Consider the following 19,084-nt stretch of genomic DNA (forward strand, 5'->3'; position numbering starts at 1 on the left):
CGCCAGCCTTGGACAGCACGTGACCACGGGTCAGTGGCTGTGATAGGTTTATTCAGAGGAAGCACTGGACTCTAGGGTAGCTCACGTTGGCAAGAAAGACTTCCAGGAGCAGGTGTTGAAGGGTTGGCACCCTGGGTGAGTGTCCAAGGTCAGTGAGAGTCACTTGTGGAGGGGACGGAAGATGACCTGGCTGATCTGGCCAGGGATGGTGTAGAAGACCAGGAGGAGGAAGACGGTGAGCAGCGCCAGTAGCAGCAGCAGCACCAGGATGCGCCAGTACCGGCGCCAGATGAAGAAGACAAAGGTCTTCAGCGGGTTCACAAACCAGTTGAAGGAAGTTTTGGGGCGGCTGTTGAGGAGAAGGGTGGTGTCAGGATGAGGTGGCAGCCCCTTGGCCACCCCCGCCTCCCCCATTGGCCCAGGCTGTGGCCCCGGCCCCCATGCCTGACTCACCTGGGTTTCTCCAGAGGCTCTGGCTCCTTCCGCCCCTTCCCCACTGGCCGTTTCTCGGCCTCCTCCACGGTCAGCAGCTCAAACTCTGCCTCTACCTTGCCCTAAAAAAGAGACTCCTGCATCACTGGGAGCACAGGGCCGGCTCAGGCCCCAGCTCAGCCTGGCCTGCGCCCACGAGCACCCACCGTGAGGATGTACACATTGCCACCCGTGTCTGTGAACTCCAGGTCTTCTGGCCGGCCCTTCCTCCTCCTCTGCTTTCGCTTCTTGCCAGCCTGAGCCTCCTGCGCCTCCCCCTCCACGTCCTCTGCCTCCTTCAGCCTCACTACTGGCCACCAGCCCCGCAGGCGGCGGCAGCGAAACAGATTGCATCTTGGCCCGGCCCCATCGCGGGCCAGCCGCACAGAGCAGAGCTCGGGGCCCCGGGCCCCACGCACCATGTCCGGTAGCTGCAACTCCAGGGATCCTGCAAGTCCAGAGCACGCCGGGTTAGGCATGGGATCAGAGTCTCATTGTGCCAGGGGTGAGGAGGCAACACACCAAGGTTGTAAGTTGGGGCATCTGAAAGTTGCAGTGTGTGGTCAGGCCACAGTTATGGGCCACCCAAACCACAGCCCAGCGGTCTACCCATTGCCACTCCCCAGTGGAAGAGGGCCAAGGGTTGGGATCAGAGTGCCAAGGAGCAAAGGCTGTGGAGTCAGTGTCAGGGTGACAAGCTAGGGTCAAATCAGAGTTAAATCAGAGACTTGGTGGGAATGGAGGTTACTGTGGTCTGGGCTTAATTAACTCAGTAATTAGGCCAGAAAGCAAAGGTTTCAGACCTCGGGTCTAAAATCCCGATTCAAGGTTGGGTCAGAGTAGGGAACCAGGGGACGGAGGTGAGGGCTGGAGGCAGGGGCTGAGTGTGGGGAAGGCTAAGCAGTGCAATACCAAGGAAGTCGTTGGCAGAGATGCGGTCATAGTCCCAGACCTGCAGGACCAGCACTGCGGGCTGCCGAAACTCGGCCTCCTCCAAGGCGAAGGGTCCAGGCCGGCGCCGGACGCTTACCTCCCGCTCCGTGGGCAGGTAGTCGAAGCGGAACACAAAGCGCCAGTTGAAGTTCCCCTCCCCAGTCAGGGAGTTGAAGTGAACATCTGTCTCCTGCTTGTCATGCTCCAGCCCCTTCACCCAGCTGGGGCCAGGTCGGGTGAGTGTCAGGGCTGGAGCTACACGGAGAACCCACTCCTCACCCAGCTCTCAGTACCACAGAGGGCCTGGGGACCGGGCTCTGGACTCAGCCCAAGGACCCACACCCATTTACAGTCCCCCCTTAGCGCACTGCCATTGCCCCACCTGGCCTGCAGGCTACCTCTTCACATAGATGTCACTCGACATCTCTCCGGTGAGTGGATTCACGTCATCCAGAACCACATCTTCCGTGTTCCAGATGACAACTCTGAGCTCATAGCTGCGGGGCACATTAGGGGGTGGCTTCAGACTCTCGAGCAGGGCCCTGAAAGAGGCTGCAGGAAACAGGAGGGACCTGGGCCTGGCCCACTGACATTCACTGGGCACCTGTGTGCCCAGCAGGGGAATCCAATGCCTGTGATCCCATGAAGGGACAGCCCCAGGTGTCACTGACCACCCTGGCCACAGCAGATGACATCAGGAATGGTCTGCTGGGCCAGCAAGGTTCTCCTTCCTGTGAATTTGGAATCAGGACCCTGTACCACTGCATGGTGTGGCATCAGATGCAGAGCTGGAGCCACTACAAGCCAGAGTTTGGGGATGTAGAAAAGTGAGTAAACAGAGAAAGCCCGTCTGCAGGGAGAAGAGGGAGGATGAGAGACGGGGGACGAGAGCGAGCGTACAAGCGCCTGAGGGACAGGAGGGCTGCGGCACTCTGGACCCTACCCTCATGTAGCCCTGTCCTTGACTGCCATGGGGTTGCCTGGATAGCTGTTTTCTCCAGCCCAGCATCAACTTCCCCTCATTTGTTGACAGCACTGTGATTTTCTGCTGGTGACCCGCCCCCGCCCCAACCACCCCTCCCCACCACCACGGTCAATCTATGGGATTCTGGTGGGGCAGACCCCTCCCTCCCTGGCTGAGCAGGGTCGGGGAGACATCCCTGGACTGGCCGATTCCAGTATCACAGCCCCCTGGCCACAATGATTGGTTCAGGGCGCAGCATTTGACCCAAGCTGGTCTACTGAGTCAGCCCTGAGGCTTTTGCTGTAACTGCGAAAGAGGTGTTTGTTTCCACTCAGGTGGCCTGGCTAAGATGTAAGCCTTGTACTGTTAGATGCCACCTTGCCCCCAGACTGCAGAGGGCTCCCTGAGAGTGACACCAAGGAAAGCAGGGCCCAGAGGCAGAAAGTGACAGGCTGCTGGTATCCGAGCATCTGCATTCAGCCTGTGTGACGTGGCTGTGCCCCACACAGAACTCCACTCAGATGAGCTCAGGTGGGAAGGGGGCTTACCAAAAGGTACTTGGAGTCAGTTTACAAGAGACACTCAACTTGCAATGGCTTATGAATAAAAGGGAATTTAATGGCACCTAACTGGAAAGCCTGTGATTAGCACCCTCTGCCTGCTTCACTGGGGACCCAGGTTTTCAGAGGACCCTTGTACAGGTAGACCAAGACGTGTACCCGCCTTGGGAGGAGGCGACAGAACTCTCACCTGACCGGCTGCCGAGGCTTGATGTCAACTGGGGGTGGGGCAGGCACATCTCGAGGGAAGATGTCAATCCACATGTGAAGAGATCCCTGGGGGGACAGGACCAGGCTGGAGGGTCTTGTCAGGCTCCCAGCCTTCCCTGACAGCCTTGTGGCCACAGGCTGTGCCTTGTCCCCAAGTGGAGAAAAGAGCTAGGGTCAAAGTGACAGGGTCAGGCAGATCCTGGGGGATGAGGATGAAGGTGAAGTCTGAAGTGTGGGTTCCAGGATCAAGGTTAGATTAGGGGTTCAAGGATGAGGTCCAGGCTGGGTGCAGTGGCTCACGCCTATAATCCCAGCACTTTGTCCATGGAGGGTAGATGGCTTGAGCTCAGGAGTTTGAGGCCAGCCTGGGCAACATGACGAAACCCTGTCTCTACAAAAAATACAAGAATTAGCCGGGTTTGGTAGCAGACGCCTGTAATCCCGGCTACTCCTGAGGCTGAGGTGGGAGGATGACTTGAGCCTGAGAGGCGGAGGCTGCAGTGAACCGAGATCACGGAACTGCACTCCAGCCTGGGCAACAGAGTGAGACCCCATTTCAAAAAAGAAAAAAAATGAGGTTCCAGAAGGGGAAGTTGAGATTAAAAGTAGTATCTGGTGTTCCAAGGTCCAGACCTTAGGAATCTGCAGAGGGTCAGGTTAGGAACCCCACATCGGAGTCTTGGTGCCCAGGGGTGGGGATCCTGTAGGACAGGGGTGAGGGTGTGGTCCAGGATGGAGGTCCAGGACGAGCAGGGACACGGGGACCAGCAACAGGAGCCATAGTCAGGAGTTGCAGGTGGCACCCAGGTGGACGCCTTGGGGAAAGGCTGTCCTGGGGGCCCAGGGCCCAGGATTGGGTGGGTGTCCTGGGATTCCGAGAGTCTTGTGATTCTGGGCCTGGGTGCTGAGCCCTCCTCACCTGCAGCAGCCCGGGGCTACGGGGGTGGTAGAGAGGCCGCGTTTCTACATGCTCGGGTACCAACTGGATCCCAAAACCCGGCATTTCCTGCCAGCGCCTCAACACAAGCAATGCCTGGGCCTCTTTAGGGTCCCCACTCACCACCTTGGGGCCACTGCTGCCTGAAACAAAAGGTGTGTGAGCTTAGGGTTCCACATAGTTTCCACCTCTCCTCCCTCCCTCCCCCACCACAGAAGCTCTAAACGGGGGAAGCCACTGTGTTGGATAAAGCCCTGTGGGCCAGGAGAGCAGCTCTGAAATGCACAAAAAGGGGGGGAAGCTGCTATAACTTTGCCCAGTGAAAAGCCAGCAGTCAGTGGGACAGTGGGATTGGAGGTACTGCCACCTTTGCCTAGACCCTATTTAGAGAATAAGCCACCAGAGCAGGCACAGTGGCTCATGCCTGTAATCCCAGCACTTTTGGAGGCCAAGGTGGGAGGGGGATCACTTGAGTCCAGGAGTTTGAGACCAGCCTGAGTAACATGGCAAAACCTCATCTCTACCAAAAGAAAAAGAAAGGAACAGGCGGGCATGATGGTGCACACCTGTAATCCCAGCTACTCGAGGGGCTGAGGTGGGAGGATCACTTGAGCCTGGGAGGTCCAGGCTGCAGTGAGCTACGATGGCACCACTGCACTCCAGCCTGGGTGACAGAGCAATATCCTGTCTCAAAAATAAAAATAAAAATAAAAAGAATAAGCCTCCAGCCATTTAATTCTGCAGCCACATTCTGTTACATGGGACGCTCTATGGGACCTCTGTGTTCCGGGAACTTGATTAGTTATGGGTCCACTTTGGCTCTTTGGGGGATCTCACGCTCACCAGTAAAGACTGTTTTCTCCCTAACACCCAAGAACCTCATCCTTACTCAACCAAATTCACCTCTAACTGCTGAAACAATGGGTTATTTTGGGGAGCACACAAGACTGGGCACCTGGGCCTCCTGTACCTTGTTCTACCAACATCTTGCTTTAACATAAAGGGGCTGGTACCTGGGGGCAGGGTGTCCGGCGGTGTCAGAAAGACTTTGGTGCCCACCTTGACAGCACCGGCTCGGTATTCAGGGGCAGGGAGGCCACAGCGTTGGCACAGCCCCGCCAGGATCTGCGAAGGCCGGAACGCATCACGCCAGGCATTGTAACCATCACTGCAGGCAGAAAAGGAAGATGCATCAGCTGGGGCTGGTGCAGGGACACACCTGGGCTTGGGGCAGGGGTGACATCATGAAGACATGAGGTCCAGGTTCAAAACTCCCAAAAGGAGACAGGTTAGTCCTCGTTTACAATAACAATGAAAATCGAAAATCAAAAATATAGTCCAGGTGCTTCCATTAAGAAGATACTGATCTTATTACCTCTGTTTTACAGATGAGAAAACTGAGACTCGAAGGGGTTAAGTGGGCCTGGTGTGGTGGCTCACACCTGTAATACCAGCACTTTGGGAGGCAGAAGTGGGTGGATCACTTAAGGTCAGGAGTTTGAGACCAGCCTGGCCAACATGGTGAAACCCTGTCTCTACTAAAAATACAAAAATTAACTGGGCATAGTGGCCCACATCTGTAATTCCAGCTACTGGGGAGGCTGAGGCAGGAGAATCGCTTGAACCCGGGAGGCAGAGGTTGCAATCAGCTGAGATAGTGCCACTGCACTCCAGCCCGGGAGACAGAGCGAGACTCCATTTCAAAAAAAAAAAAAGAAAAAAAACACAGGTCAAGTGACATTCGTTACAGGATCCTGACTCCCAAGCCCAAGTCTTGACCACTGAGCTATGTCTTGGTTGGCAGTGGCGTTGGGTGGGAGGGTCCCCTTCCATGAAATCATAGGATCTGGAGACACAAAAGGGAATGTGAGCTTGAATGTGTTTGGCCAGAAAGTTAGAATGGCTCCTGTGGGCCCTGCCAGACCCACATGTCATACTGGGAGGCCAGCCCACAGTTTGCTCTGTGGTGGCTATAGAATCGGTTTTCCAGATCAATGTGGGTCTCCCCGATGAGGTCGTCAGAACCCACGAGGTCATGATCAAATATGGCCACCGTCAGCTCCGTCTCAGCTGGGAGAGAGATGCTTAGCTCCAGGATCCTGGCAAGGAGGGAGAGGGGCTGAGGTCACTTTCATGCTCCAGGAGGTGGTCTGGGGAGGGGGATGGCGTTGTCAGCAGCCCCTGTCCATTCCCTTGCCAACCCTAGGCCAGCTCAAGGCCACAGGGCTGGATGCTCCTCCAGCTACCCTGTTTCCACCCCACAGGGCCCAGCCTCACTCTCCAAAGATGGGGTTGAGCTGCTTGGGGATGTAGCGTTCCTTGGTGTCCTGCCGCTCCCGGCCAGCGCTCACCACCACATAAGGGTCTGCTTTGCCATTGGGGTCTGCAGGAGCCAGGTTGGTAGCCTAGGGAAACAGCATGGAGTAGAACTGAGAGAAACATCATTATGATAACCCAAGGTTACCCTTGTCAGACCTAATTTCCCATTAGGTGAAAGCAAGTAGTTATCAAGGAGAGATCTCCCACTGTGAGGAGCTAATGGAGAGGTTGGACACGATGACTTTTCTTTTTTTTTTTTTTTTTTTGAGATGGAGTCTTGCTCTGTCGCCCAGGCTGGAGTGCAGTGGCCGGATCTCAGCTCACTGCAAGCTCCGCCTCCTGGGTTCACGCCATTCTCCTGCCTCAGCCTCCTGAGTAGCTGGGACTACAGGTGCCCGCCACCTCGCCCGGCTAGTTTTTTTGTATTTTTTAGTAGAGACGGGGTTTCACCGTGTTAGCCAGGATGGTCTCAATCTCCTGACCTCGTGATCCGCCCGTCTCGGCCTCCCAAAGTGCTGGGATTACAGGCTTGAGCCACCGCGCCCGGCCTTGTGTAAGATTAAAACTGTTTCATCCATAACTGTTTGGTAGAAACTGCTGCTGAGACCATTTTGTCTGAAGTTTCTGACACAATTTCTTTTAATACTTATAGGACTATTCAGGTTTTCTGGTCAGGTGTGGTGGCTCACGCCTGTAATCCCAGCTACTTGGGAGGCTGAGGCAGGAGAATTTCTTGAATCTGGGAGGCGGAGGTTGCAGTGAGCCAAGACTGCGCCACAGCACTCCAGCCTGGGCGACAGAGCAAGACTGCGTCTAAAAAAAGAAAAAAAAAAAGTGGACATTGTAGTTAAGGGATTGGGAGGAGATTCATGGATGTAATGAAGATACAGCATAGACTACAGGCTGTATCTATTTTACAGGGGAGAGCCAAGGGATAAGACAGCTGGGAGGAGCTCTCCTGGGGTTAAAACAAATATCAAACACTAACCTCAGAAAGTATTCATTGGAAAGAGCCACCATTTCATTAGATTCATTTGTAGAGGATTTTATGCTCCCAGGATACTACTGCAAACGATAGAGCAATCAGCAGAGCTTAACTGGGTGTGGTCAGGGAAAAGAATGCAAGAGGGCCCTGCCAGTACCACTGTCATCCTAGGGTGACAGTGGCATATCCAAAGCTGTGCCTCCCAGAGTAGCAACATCACTGATCTAACACAGGGGATGGGAAATAGACTTTGCTAAAATAATCCAGCCAGTCACTAAACAAATAAACAAGGAAATAACAAGAAACCCCAGTACCCAGAGTTGTTACCATGTATTATCTAAAATGCTGTTTCTAACAAAAAATTTTGAGGCCTGCAAAGAAATAGAAAAATTATTTTTCCATCTACCCCCAAAAAAATGCCCATGAGAGCAACACAATGAACTTAACAGGAAAGTGTGTGTGTATTTTTGTTTTTGAGATAGAGTCTTGCTGTGTTGCCCAGGCTGGAGTGCAATGGCACAATCTTGGCTCACTGCAAGCTTTGCCTCCTGGATTCACGCCATTCTCCTGCCTCAGCCTCCCGAGTAGCTGGGACTACAGTGTCCGCCACCACACCTGGCTAATTTTTTGTATTTTTAATAGAGATGGAGTTTCACCATGTTAGCCAGGATGGTCTCGATCTCCTGACCTTGTGATCTGCCCACTCAGCCTCCCAAAGTGCTGGGATTATAGGCATGAGCCACTGCACCCGGCCGACAGGAAAGTATTTCAAAGTAGCCAGTGTAAATATGTTCACAGAACTGAAGGAAAGCTTGATTAGAGAAGTAAAGGAAGGTATGATGATAATGTTGCATCAAATAGAGAATATCAATAAAGATATACAATTTTTTTTTTTTTTGAGACAGTCTCACTGTCGCCCAGGCTGGAGTGCAGTGGTGCAATCTCAGCTCACTGTAACCTCTGCCTCCCAGGTTCAAGCAATTCTCCTGCCTCAGCCTCCCAAGTAGCTGGACTACAGGCATGTGCCACCACACCCAGCTAACTTTTTGTATTTTTTAAAGAGAGACGGAGTTTCACCATGTTAGCCAGATGGTCTCAATCTTCTGGCCTCATGATCCACCCACCTCGGCCTCCCAAAGTGCTAGGATTACAGGCGTGAGCCACCGCGCCTGGCCAAGACATACAATTTTTTTAAAAGAACCAAATGAAAATTCTGGAGTTGAAAAGTACAATAACTAAAATTTAAAATTCACTAGAGAGGCTCAATAGTAGATTTGAACAGAAGAAAGAATTGGCAAACTTGAAACTAGATCAAAAGTGATTAGGCAAGCTGAAGAACAGAGAGAAAAGAGAAAAAATAAAAATGAAATAGAGCCTCAAACAAATGTGGAACACCATTAAGTCACCAACATACATATAATGGGAGCATTAAGAGGAGACAAAGAGTTGGGTGCAGTGGCTCACGCCTGTAATCCCAACACTTCAGGGAGACTGAGGCAGGTGGATCATTTGAGATCAAAACTTCAAGACCAGCCTGGCCAACATGGTGAAACCCCATCTCTAAAATTAGCCGGGCATGATGATGTGTGCCTAAGTCCCAGCTACTCCAGAGGCTAAGGTGGGAGAATCACTTGAACCCAGGAGGCAGAGGTTGCAGTGAGCCAAGACTGTGCCATTGCACTCCAGCCTGGGCGACAAGAGCAAGACTCCATCTCAAAACAAAAACCAAAAAAGAAGGCAGGCTGGGCGTGGTAGCTCATCATGCCTGTAATCCCAGCACTTTGGGAGGCCAAGGCAGACGGATCACCTCAGGTCAGGAGTTCAAGACCAGCCTGACCAACATGGAGAAACCCTGTCTCTACTAAAAATACAAAATTAGCAGGGCGTGGTGGCACATGCCTGCAGTCCCAGCTGTTCTGGAGGCTGAGGCAGGAGAATCGTTTGAACCTGGTAGGTGGAGGTTGCAATGAGCCAAGATGGTGCCATTGTACTCCAGCCTGGGGCAACAAGAGCGAAACTCCATCTCAAAAAAAACAGAAGGCAAGAGAGAGAAAAGAAGGAAAAAAAATGGCTGAATATCCCATACTACCATTACATTTTTTTTTTTTTTTTGCTCTTGTCGCCCAGGCTGGAGTGCAATGACACGATCCTGGCTCACTGTGACTTCCACCTCTCAGGTTCGAGCGATTATCCTGCTTCAGCCTCCCAAGTAGTTAGGATTACAAGTGCCCACCACCACGCCCAGCTAATTTTTGTATTTTCAGTAGAGACAGGGTTTCACCATGTTGGCCAGGCTGGTCTCGAACTCCTGACCTCAGGCCATCTGCCACCCACCTCGGCCTCCCAAAGTGCTGGGATTATAGGCATGAGCATGAGCCACTGTGCCTGGCCATTTTTTTTTTTTTTTTTTTTTGAGACAGAGTCTCACTCTGTCACCCAGACTGGAGTGCAGCAGCGTAATCTCGGCTCACTGCAGCCTCCACCTCCCAGGCTCAGATGATTCTCCTGCTTCAGCCTCCTGAGTAGCTGGGATTACAGGCATGTGCTACCACACCGAGCTAATTTTTGTATTTTTAATAGAGACGGGATTTCACTATGTTGACCAGGCTTGTCTTGAACTCCTGACCTCAGGTGATCTCTCTGCCTCGGCCTCCCAAAGTGCTGGGATTGCAGGCAAGAGCCACTGTGCTCAGCCTCATTACTTACTTTGTTGCCCCAATTTTTCAAGTCTTAACCATTAGGAGCTCCTTCAGGTTGGCTGTGTTCATTCTTTCATTAGGCCCCCATCCTTTTTTGGGCACTTCCTTACTCCTGCCCCACAAGATGCTCCAGATTTGACTTATATTTTCCCAGCCCTAGTCCTAGAATCAAACACTTCTCCAAGGAGTCCTCAATCCCTTTATTAAATAATGGTGTTTAGAAACCAAAATCTGGGCACCTGGTGTGCTCACTGCTACTATGATGTCGTTGCTTCTAGGCCTTCTCAGCAGAGACAGCGAACATTAATAACATAATCCACATATATATACATAGATCTATATTTCTGTATCTTTCCATCTGTGTATATTTTAAAACATGAGTTTATACAGATACTTCTGATTCTGATCTAATATCACAGCATTCATTTAATCCCCTTTCCTTATTTGTAACTTCTTTCTCCAACAGTAAGAAACCTGGTTCTCATTTTCTACAATATAGTTTACTTATCCATGTATACCAGTATACACATAATGTAGTTTCAGAATTGCTAACACATACTTCTAACTAGATTACAGCATTTATGTTCAGCTCTCTTTAGTTTAGTTGTTTTTTTGTTTTTGTTTTTAAGACAAGCTCTCTCCCTGTCATCCAGGCTGGAGTGCAGTGGCACAATCATGGCTCATTGCAGCCTCAACCTCCTAGGCTCAAGTAATCCTCCTGCCTCAGTCTCCCATGTAGCTGGCTCCAAAGGTACATGCCACCACATCACACTTTTTCCTTTTTTTTTTTTTTTTTTTTTGAGATGATGTCTCTCTCACTTACCCAGGCTGGAGTGCAGTGGCACTATCTTGGCTCACTGCAACCTTCTCCTCCAAGCTTTAAGCAATGCTCCTGCCTCAGCTTCCAAAACAGCTGTGACTACAGGCACATGCCATCATGCCCAGCAAATTTTTGTATTTTTAGTAGAGACAGGGTTCACCCTGTTGGCCAGGCTGGTCTCAAACTCCTGACCTCAGGCGATCCACCCAACTTAGGCAATCCACCTGCCTCAGCCTCCCAAAGTGCTGGCATTACAGGCATGAGCCACCACATCCAGCCACATCCAGCTAGTTTTTAAATTTTTTGTAGAGACTGAGTCTCACTTTGTTGCCTAGGCTGGTCTTGACCTCCTGGGCTCAAGTGATCCTCCTGTCTTGGCCTCCCAAAGTGCTGGGATTACAGGCATGAGCCACTGTACCAGGTCCATGTTTAGTTTTATAGAACCCTGTCAAATTACTGTTTTCCAGAGTTATTTGGTTTTGTTCTTCACTTCCTTCAATGTGGTTATATTGTTCATTTGTAGTACAGTGAGGGTCATTTGTTAGTGTTCATATTCCATGTTAGGTTTCCTCAACACTATGACTGGTTTTAATTTTTTGTCTATTGTGGGGGCATGTGAAACACTGCTATAGTTCTAAGAGTCAGGGGTATACAAAAAGATCTACTCTGAGAAGTGCCATTTTTGTCCTCATTCTCACAACCCTGACCCCTTTCCCCTTTCGTTCCACCTCTTTGCCACTCACCCTCATATATATATATATATATATTTTTTTTTTTTTTTTTGGAGATGAGTCTTGCTCTGTCGCCCCCCACACTGGAGTGCAGTGGCATGATCTCAGCTCACTGCAACCTCCGCCTCCCGGGTTCAAGCGATTCTCCTGCCTCAGCCTCCCAAGTAGCTGGGACTACAAGCGTGCGCCACTATGCCAATTTTTGTATTTTTAGTAGAGATGGGGTTTCACCAAGTTGGTTGGCCAGGATGGTCTCGATCTCTTGACCTCGTGATCCACCCGCCTTGGCCTCCCAAAGTGCTGGGATTACACGCATGAGCCACAGTGACCAGCCCTGAGATATCTTTAAGAATACTTCAAGGGCCTGCTGAACTCAGTATGAAAACTGCATCAATGGACAAAGTTAGACAAAGGTATTTGGTAACAAGCCTTCTGAAGCCTGAGATTCAGCCCTGCTCTCATCCTAGAATTATACTCCCCGTTCTACAGGACTAGAACTACAAACAGGGGTCAGGAGACCAACTCCCAATTCTGGTTCAGCCATGAGCATACTTTATAACCCTAGGGGATCTCATAACTTTGTGGCTAAGATTTCTCACCTGAACAATGAAGAACTTGAACTCTGTGATCCCGAGGTTCCTCCCAAAGCCTTCCTTCTGTAGGTTTCATGTACATTACCTTAGCTATAGTTGGAGGCATGCCAGGGCTATGGGGACTCACCTTTACAACATACACTCTGACCAGGAGCTTGATGGGCCGGTTCTGTGGGATCCCCCGGGAGATCTGGGGCTCAGAGAATGACACTGCCTCTGATTCAGGGTAAATGAGGAAGGAGCCCTGAGATGGGGGGAGACAGAAAAGGCTCTGATAAGAGAATTGTCCTTCTGAATCCCCACCTGGGCTCCCTGGTTCTGCTTTCCTTCCCCAAATGTACCTTGAACTTGCCCACAAGGTGTCCAGATCCTTCCTCTTCTCCACCTGCATCCTGGCCCCCTTGCCCTCGGTACAGAGGAAATACATACAGCCAGTCTTCAAAGTGGTTAAATTCTTCTTCCAGGGACCTGTTGTAAATCTAAAAGGCAAGGACTTCAGTGACAGCCCGATGTCCAGAATCCAAAGGAGACTTTCCTTTTCCCAGTACCCAGTCACCTTCAGGGTGGCAACTGCTTTTTTTCGGGACACAGTGCCTTTGACTTCAGCCTCACCCTGGTCTTGGGCCTCCCCAACCATAGAAATGAGGTTGACCCCATCTGGAAACAACAAAAATGCCCCAATCAGAAATATCTGGGTAGGCAGGAGATGGGCAGATGGAACCAGAGCAAAAAGCCCAATCTCTTACCTGAATCTCCAGGATCATCCATTTCATCTTCATCAAGGTTGTGCTGAAATTAAAGAGCAGATCCAGAGATTCTTCTCCATCCCCTTCAACTCCTTAGCCTACCCCCTTTTCCAGGACAGTTGGGAAGCCTTCATTCAAGTTCCCACTTTGTATGCCACTTGCATTTTTAAAGCTCCAATTTATCATCCAGTCCTGCCCTGTCCAGGGTGGTCACCATCAACCACACAGGGCTACTGAGCACTCAAAATGTAACTAGTCTGAATTGTGATGTGCTGTAAGTGGCCAGGCTTGGTGGCTCATGCCTGGAATCCCAAGACTTGGGGAGACTGAGGTGACTGCTTGAGGCCAGGAGTTCGAGATCAGGCTGAACAACACAGTGATAACCTGTCTCTATGAAATAAATGCCTTTTAATTTTTATTTATTTATTTTTGAGACAGGCTTTTGCTCTGTAGCTCACGTTGGAGTGTGTTGGTGTGAACATGGCTCACTGCAGCTTCAACCTCCTAGGCTCAAGCGATCCTCCCACCTCAGCCTCTTGAGTCACTGGGACCACCAGCATGCACAGCTACTTCTTTTTTTTTTTTTTTTTTTTTTTGAGATGAAGTCTTGCTCTGTCGCCCGGGCTGGAGTGCAGTGGCCGGATCTCAGCTCACTGCAAGCTCCGCCTCCCGGGTTCACACCATTCTCCTGCCTCAGCCTCCCGAGTAGCTGGGACTATAGACGCCTGCCACCTCGCCCAGCTAGTTTTTTGTATTTTTTAGTAGAGACGGGGTTTCACCGTGTTAGCCAGGATGGTCTCGATCTCCTGACCTCGTGATCCGCCCGTCTCGGCCTCCCAAAGTGCTGGGATTACAGGCTTGAGCCACCGCGCCCGGCTCTTTTCATTTTTAATAGAGATGGTGTCTCACCGTGTTCCCCAGACTGTTCTCAAACTCCTTGGTTCAAGTGATCCTCCCACCTCAGCCTCCCAAAGTGCTGGGATTACCGGCATGAAACACCACACCCAGGAAAAAAAAAAAAAAAAAAAGTTTTTAATGAGTTGAGCGTGATGGTATATACTTATGGTCCTAGCTACTGGGGAGGCTGAGGTGGGAAGATGACTTGAACCAAGGAGTTTGAGACCAGTCTGGACAACAGATAAAGACCCCATCTCTAAAAATAAAAAGGGGCCAGGCGCACTGGCTCATGCTTGTAATCCCAGTACTTTGGGAGGCTGAGGCGGGCAGATTACCTGAGGTCAGGAGTTCAAGACCAGCCTGGTCAACATGGTGAAACCCCGTCTCTACTAAAAATACAAAAAAGTAGCCGAGTATGGTGGCGGGCGCCTGTAGTCTCAGTTACTCGGGAGGTTGAGGCAGGAGAATGGCATGAACCCAGGAGACGGAGCTTGCAGTGAGCTGAGATTGTGCCACTATACTCCAGCCTAGGCGACAGAGTAATAAGACTCTGTTTCAAAAAATAATAATAATAAAAAGAAAAAGAAAAGAAAAAGATGTGCTATAAGTATAAAATAAACACTGGATTTTTAAATACTTAGTACAAAAAACAAGAATGTAAAATATCTCAGAAATTTTATGATTACTTGTTGAAATGATTTTTTTTTTCTTTGAGAAAGAGTCTTTGTCACCCAGGCTGGAGCACAATCTTGGCTCACTGTAACCTCCACCTCCCAGGTTCAAGCGATTCTCCTGCCTCAGCTTCCAGAGTAGCTGGGATTAACAGGTGCCCACTACCACACCTGGCTAATTTTCGTATTTTTAGTAGAGACGGGGTTTCACCATGTTGGCCAGGCTGGTCTCGAACTCCTGACCTCAAGTGATCTGCCTGACTCAGCCTCCCAAAGTGCTGGGATTACAGGTGTGAGCCACAGTGCCCAGCTTTGAAATATTTTGAATATATTACTAAAATTAATTTCACCTGTTTCCTTTTACTTTTTTGTTTTAGACCAAGTCTCGCTCCGTCGCCCAGGCTGGAGTGTGGTGGCCCAATCTCGGCTCACTGCAAGCTCCGCTTCCCGGGTCCGTGCCATTCTCCTGCCTCAGCCTCCGGAGTAGCTGGGACTACAGGCGCTGCCACCACACCCGGCTAATATTTTTTGTATTTTTGTAGAGACAGGGCTTTACCATGTTGGCCAGGATGGTCTCAATCTCCTGATCTCATGACCCACCCGCCTCGGCCTCCCAAAGTGCTGGGATTACAGGCGTGAGCCACCGCGTCCGGCCTCTTTTACTTTTTTTAATGTGGCTACTACAGAAGTTAAAATTACGTATGTGGCTCGTATTATCTCTGTTGGACAACACAGCTCTAGATAATGGAGTTAATAATCCCCAGCTTCTGGAATTGTGAAGAAAAGAGGACTGTAATGAAGAGCTCTGAAAAACTGTAGAGCTCCACCTTCAATGAGATCATTCTTGTTTTTTGTTTGTTTTTTTGAGACGGAGTCTGTCACCCAGGCTGTTGTGCAGTGGCATGATCTCAGCTCACTGGAGCCTCTGCCTCCGGGTTCAAGCGATTCTCCCCCCTCAGCCTCCTGAGTAGCTGGAACTACAGGTGCGCACTGCCATGCCTAGCTAAGATATCATTCTTTTTACCATTTACACTCCAGCCCCACCCTGGGACCCTTCTCTGCCCCTACCTGCCCCTGGAGCTCCTGCAGCGACGCGTAGTACTTGGACCACCAGTCCAGCTCTTCTGGATCTGGAATGTCCTCCTCCAGTCCAGGGCCTTGATTCAGGAGGCCTCCTAATGGGAGCTTCTTCAGAGGAGGCTGAGGAAGAACAGACTTTGTCCCTCTAACCCAGCACCATCCTAAGTACTGCTATCCCCTTCCCCATCTATCTCCTCTACCCCATCACCTTCAGGAGCTGTCTGGATATACCCGCTTCAGCCAAGAAGGGATCCAGGGACTTCTGTCCTGGGAGGGGGAAAATGGCAGCATGAGGAGACTGGGTAAATAGAAGTCAGATTCCACACCCCATTGGAGGGCCCTCTGGAGCCATGTCCGCCAGGAATCAGAGGAGCTTTTGTCTGGTGGTCCTGAAGGAGAAGGTTCCTAACCTTGAGGTCCCTTGGGCATCATATCCCTTGTCTCCTCCATCTCTCCTTCCTCCTCAGGAGGATCCTCATGACCCCGAAATATAAATCGCAGCATGTGGGGGACAATGTGGGAACCCACAAGGACTGTACGGCCAAAGGCCCGGCGCTCAATCACCAGGATGCTGAGTGGGGGCTGCAGGTAAGGCTGCTCCGGCAAGTCCTGGGGGTGGAAGAGAGGAACTGTGTCTTTGAAGACCTGGGGAAGAGGGAAAGGCAGCCACAGAGACAGGTAGGGAAAAAACACATCTAAACCTGCATTCTAAGCGCAGCTCTGCCATAGTCTCACTATGTAATCTCTGGTAAACCACTGCCTTCTCACCTTGTTTCCCAGCTAAAAAAGGAACACAGGCTGGGTGCAGTGGCTCACGCCTATAATCCCAGCACTTGGGGAGGCCAAGGAGGGTGGATCACGAGTTCAGGAGTTCGAGACCAGCCTGGCCAACGTGATGGAACCCCGTCTCTACTAAAAATACAAAAATTAGCCAGGCGTGGTGGCAGGCACCTGTAATCCCAGCTACTTGGGAGACTGAGGCAGGAGAATTGTTTGAAACCAGAAGGCGGAGGTTGCAGTGAGCCAAGATCACACCACTGCACTGCAGTCTAGGCAACAAGAGCCAAAAAAAAAAAAAAAAAAAGGGACACAATACTGGATGCAAAAGACTATTGTAACTATCAAATGACATAATACAAACATAAGTATTTTCGAGCCTACAAAGTGCTGTCAGAAGCTGGGCATGGTGGCTCACGCCTGTAACCCCAGCACTTTGGGAGGCTGAGGAAGGCAGACTGCTTCAGCTCAGGAGTTCGAGACCAGTCTGGGCAACATGGCAAGACACCATCTGTACCAAAAATACAAAAATATAGTAGGGCATGGTGGTGCACACCTGTGGTCCCAGATACTCAGGAGGTTGAGGTGAGAGGATCACTTGAGCCCAGGGGGCAGAGGTTGCAGTGAGCCAAGATTGTGCCACTGCACTCCAGCCTTGGTGACAGAGCAAAAGACCCATATATATATATATATACAACCACACACACACACACACACACACGCACATATATATTTTTTGGTTGGGCATGGTGGCTGACACCTGTAATCCCAGCACTTTGGGAGGTCAAGGCAGGCAGATCACTTGAGGTCAGGGGTTCGAGACCAGCCTGGCCAAGATGATGAAACCCTGTCTCTACTAAAAATACAAAAAAAAATTAGCTGTGTGTGGTAATGAGTGCCTGTAATCCCAGCTACTTGGGAGGCTGAGGCAGCTTGAACCTGGGAGGCACAGGTTGCAGTGAGCTGAGATCGCACCACTCCAGCCTAGGCGGCAGAGTGAGACTCTGTCTTAAAATATGTAGTATGGTTTATTTTATTTTATGGTTAAAGGCCATTTTATGGTTAAAGGCCATATATATATGGAATTCTGTATCTATCAATGGATCCTAAGGGAAACAATTTTACTTACTGTATTGATGGGTTTATTTTATGTATTTGTAGATATATACATATATACACATATATGTGACAATTTTAGCACAAAAGAGAGAGGAAGAATAGAGCTATATCACAGAAAAGTTTGTATATTTTACTGGAATTAAATTAGTATTAATCTGAAGTAGACTGTGAAATAGTAGTATGCATATTGTAATCCCTAGAGCAACTACTAAGTAAAAATCAACAAATTAAAATAGCACACTAATATCAAAATATAATAAACATCTATTTAACACAAAAGAAAGCAGTAAAAGAGAAACAATAAATACACAAGACATAGAAAACAAAGAGCAAAATGGCAGATGTAAATTCAACCAATAATATCAATCATAGCATCAAATGTGATCATATTAAATACCAATCAAAAGACAGAGATTGTCAATTGGATTAAAAAAAGAGATGCAACTCCAAGCTGTCTAAGAGATACTTTTTAGATTCAAAGACACATAAAGGATGAAGTATAGGAAAAAATGTATCATGCAAATAGTAACCAGAGAGCTGGAGTAGTTTACCACCAGAGAAAACAGACTTTAATACAAAAAATATTACCAGAGACAAAGAGATATTTTATAATGGTAAAAAGGTTGATTCATCTAGAAGATATAACAGTTATAAACATATATGCACCTAACAACAGAGCCTCAAAGTACAAAAACAAAAAAGTAATAGAATTGAAGAGAGAAATACACAATTCATTAGTAATAGTTGGAGATTTCAATACCCTATTCTCAATAATGGATAGACAGAAACTAATCAAGGAGGCTTGTTCAAGAGGTCTGAATAACAGTAACGCCTAGAGAACACCACAAGTCCATGAATTAATCCAGGAATCAGCAAACTGCAGCCCATAGACAGAGTCTGGCCTGCTGTCAGTTTTTGTAAATATTCATTTACAATTATCTATGGCTGTTTTCATGCTCCAATGGCAGAGTTGAGTAGTTGCAGCAGACTGGATGGCCCTCAAAGCCTAAAATATTTACTATTTGGGCCATTATAGAGAGTTGGCTGACTCTTGGATCATCTAAGATAACCAGCTAGAAAATCACCATCCACTGCCCTCTTTCATTATTCTGCCCCCCTTGTCCCCTAGCCCATGGCCTCACCACTGTCAGATGCCTGACAAGCTCAGTGAAATTGGGGCTCTCACGGTAGCTGGCCAGGACCTCAGACTCCACACGTTGCCCAGCCACCTCCAGTACAACCTGGGGCTGCTCCACCTCAAACAGATGCACACGACCAAGGCCCCTAAGACCCCAGAACAGCACCTGGGGTCAGGATGTGGTAGATTCAGGGGTCTGCACCAGACAAACAGGAACCCAGATGTAGGGGAACAAGGGGGCTTTGAGTGCCTGGTGCTACCTCAACACGGAACTCCCTGAGCACTGGGCACACATTGGGTGGAAGGGACAGGCGTCCAGAGTGGGGCTCGACCAGGGGTGCCAGATCCTGGGGCTCCACATCACTGGGCACTGAGGGCTGTAGGAGAGAAACAGTCAGACAGCAAAGAGGAATCAGGTCAAAGGAGGAAAAGCC

General features: G+C 49.7%; 1 protein-coding gene across 2 annotated transcripts in view; it reads right to left on the reverse strand.

The window, feature by feature from the left end:
• Window positions 1–30: 30 nt before the first annotated feature.
• LOC117068705 (fer-1-like protein 4) overlaps window positions 31–19,084 on the reverse strand; it is a 48,133-nt gene continuing 29,079 nt past the window's right edge. Inside the window, exons 27-45 of one of the 2 annotated variants that reach the window (XM_033186237.1) lie at window positions 18,911–19,027; window positions 18,655–18,816; window positions 16,027–16,225; window positions 15,825–15,883; window positions 15,605–15,736; window positions 12,969–13,011; window positions 12,779–12,879; window positions 12,564–12,701; window positions 12,350–12,466; window positions 6,353–6,480; window positions 6,004–6,174; window positions 5,089–5,243; window positions 4,058–4,218; window positions 3,119–3,204; window positions 1,803–1,901; window positions 1,384–1,625; window positions 639–919; window positions 454–554; window positions 31–349 (exon numbers count right to left, since the gene is read on the reverse strand). In XM_033186237.1, the coding sequence (XP_033042128.1) occupies window positions 160–349; window positions 454–554; window positions 639–919; window positions 1,384–1,625; window positions 1,803–1,901; window positions 3,119–3,204; window positions 4,058–4,218; window positions 5,089–5,243; window positions 6,004–6,174; window positions 6,353–6,480; window positions 12,350–12,466; window positions 12,564–12,701; window positions 12,779–12,879; window positions 12,969–13,011; window positions 15,605–15,736; window positions 15,825–15,883; window positions 16,027–16,225; window positions 18,655–18,816; window positions 18,911–19,027 (2,682 nt within the window). In that variant the 3' untranslated portion in view covers window positions 31–159. The remainder of the gene's footprint in view (window positions 350–453; window positions 555–638; window positions 920–1,383; window positions 1,626–1,802; window positions 1,902–3,118; window positions 3,205–4,057; window positions 4,219–5,088; window positions 5,244–6,003; window positions 6,175–6,352; window positions 6,481–12,349; window positions 12,467–12,563; window positions 12,702–12,778; window positions 12,880–12,968; window positions 13,012–15,604; window positions 15,737–15,824; window positions 15,884–16,026; window positions 16,226–18,654; window positions 18,817–18,910; window positions 19,028–19,084) is intronic. The other variant, XM_033186238.1, reaches the window with a different exon arrangement.

Source organism: Trachypithecus francoisi, unplaced genomic scaffold (assembly GCF_009764315.1).
Source record: "Trachypithecus francoisi isolate TF-2019V2 unplaced genomic scaffold, Tfra_2.0 Lachesis_group21, whole genome shotgun sequence".
Taxonomy (NCBI): Eukaryota; Metazoa; Chordata; class Mammalia; order Primates; family Cercopithecidae; genus Trachypithecus; species Trachypithecus francoisi.